Below are 4,156 nucleotides of genomic sequence, written 5' to 3'. Positions count from 1 at the left end.
TCCTTCTTAGTAGGAAAGAATGCTTCAATGTTCTCAAAATTTAGCAAAAATAGAATGAATTGTCTGATAATGCTGATATTTTTATGTGTGGTTTACTTTTAAAATAACTGCAAGGTAGATAGAGAACAAATTCAATCTGAAAATGATTTTGCTTTTCTTCTTAAAACCTCTGCATTCAGATTCAGCTAGCCTAGGTAGTCTACTTGCTGTGGTTTAGGTATATTCCATCACCAGGATTTGTCTCACTATGCTAATAAGTGGAGTTGATGATTTTTAAAAGAGACTTGGAACCATGGCTGGATTGCTATGTGATCTGAAGTAGCTTTATATAATACAGTTAAAATAGCTGTCCCTGATTCTTGCTTAAAACAGCCACATGGTCCAATGCCCAGCATAAAACTGTATTGTGGTATGAGAAGACAAAGTCAAATATGAAGCAAAATCATTGTATAAAAGAGAAGAAAAGTGTGTGCTTCCAGGAGCTATCTGAGCAGCTCAAGGGGACAGAAGAACCCTGGGTAGGTATATTCAAAATCAGTCAAGAACTTTACTGGGTTGTTGCCAAGTGCCCATCAAAAGTTTGCCTTTCTGGCATCCTTAGTCTGAGTTGCCTAGATCTGTCCATGGTAAAGATTTTAAGAAAATATTGCAAACAGAGACCCCTGGGACTAAGTAGGTAGGCAGGAAAAAAGACTGAGGGGGCTGTAGTCTGCTTTCGAAGTGAGAATTAAACACAAACGTCCCTGTGTGGGTAGAGTACTGGGAAGTTACATGAGACAGACATTAAAAAAATCAAGTCCCAAACCACTGTGGTCATTCAGAAATGTTTGCAACTTTTCACAAGGGTAGTGGTATTACTACCAATTTCCTGGCCAAATATTTATTAAAGTAACCAAGGACTGAACACATGAGGCTGCCTTACATCAGTGCAGCATCCTACTTTCCTTCTAGCTCTGAACTGTGAGGTACTGTCAAAAGAAAAAAAAAAAAAAAAAAAACACTCTTCCATACTCAAAATAGCTACGTTACGGAGGAGAGTTGGAACGTGTTCTGGGAGTGGGTGTGTTTGTTTGAGTTCAGCGTGTGCAGAAAAGGCAAGCCTCCACAGCCATTCACATACTCCTCTCCTCAGCGATGGCTACGCAGACAGGCAGAGCTCCAGCCCTACATCTCTGAATGGTAATGTACATCTATAAAGAGCATTTTGTTAACTATTTTAAGGCATTTTATAAATAATACTCATGTGCTAGCTGGATATATATATATATATATATACATGTATATGTGTGTGTGTGTGTATTTATTTATTTACATAACTTTTGTGTGCTTTCTCCTGTGTCTGGTTGTGTGCGGTTACTTGTGTGGTATGATTTCTGAGGTGTGAGAGTTTCCCCATAACGCCTATGATATTCACTAAAAAGTATATTTTGAATTGGCCCCAGCACAGAACCTAAAATACCCATATCACTCTAAACATCTGATTTGGTCGCTGAAAGCAGCTGTTAACATCCAAATGTTACATTGAGATATTAGGCAGACACTAGAAATTAAAAACTATATAAAACAAAGAAATATGGGGCAATTGTTAAGTTTCAAAAGAATGCAAACTGACATGTAAAGTCTGGGTCATGTGCTAGTAAAATACAGGGTCAGAACAAGTATATACACCCCAGTTCATGTGCTTGTGGAAAAAAAAAAAAACCAGCATAGTTGGACAGATTCTGTTGATTTATACTGAATGAGTACTTTCCACAGTTTCTGATCCTCAGCTCCCTCTCTCTTCACAGTGTGGCTCACACCTCCCTGTGCTGAGCTCCGGAGGCTCCCAGTGACCTCTTGGTAATCAGCCTTGGCTGGGTCCAAATCCCCACCCCTTGAAAAACTTACACGGAGCCTGACGTCTGCCTGAGTCGCTTTCAGCAAAGACCTCACAGGCAGCTACCCAACCTCTCTTGGTAGCAAACTGCCAAACAAGGCCTGTTTCCTCAAAAGATGGTAGAGGACTTAGCAGCTTCCTATGTTGCTTTGAAATTGGAGAATGAAATTCTGCAGGCTCAAGTGAAGAGGCTCATGGAAGAAAATGCTGCCCTCCAGGCCCAGATACCAGAGCTCCAGAAATCTGGAGCTGCCAAAGAGGATGAACCATTCCGAAAGTCCTCAGAGGCCCAAGAGCCCCCAGAGTCCCCAGAGTCCCCAGAGCTACTGGAACCTCCAGCAGCCAGGGCCTCACAAAAGCTCTGGGAACCCCCGGAGGTCACAGAGTCCGGGGTACCCCCAGAGATCAAGGAGCCCACTGAACCCTCTGCTATTAGAGAGCCCAGGGGAGGCCCAGAGATCAAGGAGCCCACTGAACCCTCTGCTATTAGAGAGCCCAGGGGAGGCCCAGAGATCAAGGAGCCCAGGGATCCCTCCACTATTAGAGAGTCCAGGGGAGGCCCAGAGATCAAGGAGTCCAGGGAACCCTCAGCCATCAGAGAGCTCAAGGGACTCCCAGAGGTTGAGGGGCTCCAGAAGCCCCCAGAGACCAACAAGTCTGGGGGACCCTCAGTCATCACAGAGTTCAGGGGATCCACAGAGATCAAGGAGCCCCATCCATCCCCAAAGTTCAAGGAGGATTGGGAACCCCAGGGGCCTCCAGAGGTCAGTGAGTCCTGGGAGCCCCCAGGGTCCCTGGAATCCACAGCAGCCTGGGGACTCCAAGAGCCTTCAAAGGCCCAGGAGGCCCACAGTCTCCCAGAGCTCCAGGAGCTCTCAGCCTGGAAGCTTCCAACTGGCAAGGAACCCCAGGAGATCCAGAAGGCTCTGGAGTTCCCAGCAATCCAGAATCCCCAGGCATTCTCAAGGGGTTATGACCTCCCAGCAGTCTGGGAGGCAGGGCCCACAGACACCCAGGGTACCCCAGCCATCAAGGAGCTCCAGAATTCACAGCTCCACAACCCTACAAATGATGAGGAATCTCAGAAGGTTCCAGAATACAAGGAGACCTCATCACAGCTGGAGACCCTTGGGCATCCAGCTACCCAGGAGCCTCTGGAGCCTCGGGTGCCCCAGGAGCCCCTGGACCCCTCAGATGCCGAGGAGTTCCTAGAACTCTCAGTACCTGAAGAGTCCCTAGAGGGCCTAATAGTTGTGGGAACAGGAAGAGCTTCTGCATTTCCACAGGCCCACAACAGATTAGAGGCTATAGTTTTGCCCCTAGATGACCCTTTGGCTTTCAGAGGGGATTCTCAGAAACTCTCTGAGTTTTTAGTTCAGTTGAACAGTTACCTGAGAACCAGAGGGCACCTGTATCCCACTGAAGCAGCTCTAATACGCTTTGTTGGCAGCTTCTTCTCTGGTGAGGCAGGGAGGCTGTTCCAGTCCTTAACAAATATCCAAAGCCCCTTACTGGAACCATTTGAAAGGTTCTTTCGAGAGCTCCAAGATACTTTTGCCAATTCTGAAAGCATGGAAGTAGCTAACCATGGCCTCCCTCAGCTGTGCCAAGGGGATGGCCTTGTCCATAGATATGCAACCCATTTCCATCTCATTGCTCAAGAGCTAAATTTGGATGCAAGCACATTCCGCATCCAATTTCAAGAAGAGCTTGCCAGTTCTATTCAAAACGAACTGTCTTGCATAAGGCCAGCCACCAACTTATCTGATGTGATCATTGAGTGTGTTACCCTAGAAGAGAAGACAGATGAGAAGGCTGATTCTGATTCGTCATCCTCCGAAGAGGAAAATGGGTCCGAGAGTCCACCAACTGAAAACCAGGCTGTTCAAGCAACAAATAACCGCCCCCACCTCAGTGAGGCTGAACGGGCCCGACGCCGTGAAGGTCACTTGTGCCTCTACTGTGGCCATCCTGGTCATTTTGCCAGAGATTGTCCTGTCAAGCCTCATCGTGCTCAGCAGGCGGGAAACATGGAGGCCCGGCGGTAAGGGGGATCCCGGGCGGGCCAATCTACAAATACGCGTCCCCCTCCCTTCCAATATCTATGTCCCGTACCCTATGGCTAACTGTTGAGATTCGGCTTGGAAGACGACAGTTCTTTGAGCAAGCAATGGTGGATTCAGGCTCCTACAGAAACAGCATCGACCGCTCTGTGGTTCTTCGAGAGAAGATACCAATCCGCAATAACATCTTCCCTCTCATGCTCGAAACAGTCGATGG

At 47.2% G+C, this 4,156-nt stretch overlaps 1 protein-coding gene across 1 annotated transcript; it reads left to right on the top strand.

Annotated features, from left to right (window-relative positions):
- Positions 1-1,066: 1,066 nt before the first annotated feature.
- On the top strand, positions 1,067-3,926 carry Rtl3 (retrotransposon Gag like 3). The gene is made up of 2 exons (XM_051178659.1): positions 1,067-1,179; positions 1,788-3,926. The coding sequence occupies exon 2, from the start codon at positions 1,993-1,995 to the stop codon at positions 3,922-3,924; it is 1,932 nt and encodes a 643-aa protein (XP_051034616.1). The 5' UTR covers positions 1,067-1,179; positions 1,788-1,992; the 3' UTR covers positions 3,925-3,926.
- The last annotated feature ends 230 nt before the right edge of the window (positions 3,927-4,156 follow it).

Source organism: Phodopus roborovskii, unplaced genomic scaffold, assembly GCF_943737965.1.
Source record: "Phodopus roborovskii unplaced genomic scaffold, PHOROB, whole genome shotgun sequence".
NCBI lineage: Eukaryota > Metazoa > Chordata > Mammalia > Rodentia > Cricetidae > Phodopus > Phodopus roborovskii.
The sequence above is the reverse complement of the archived record's forward strand: the minus strand, read 5'-3'. Positions and strand labels throughout refer to the sequence as shown.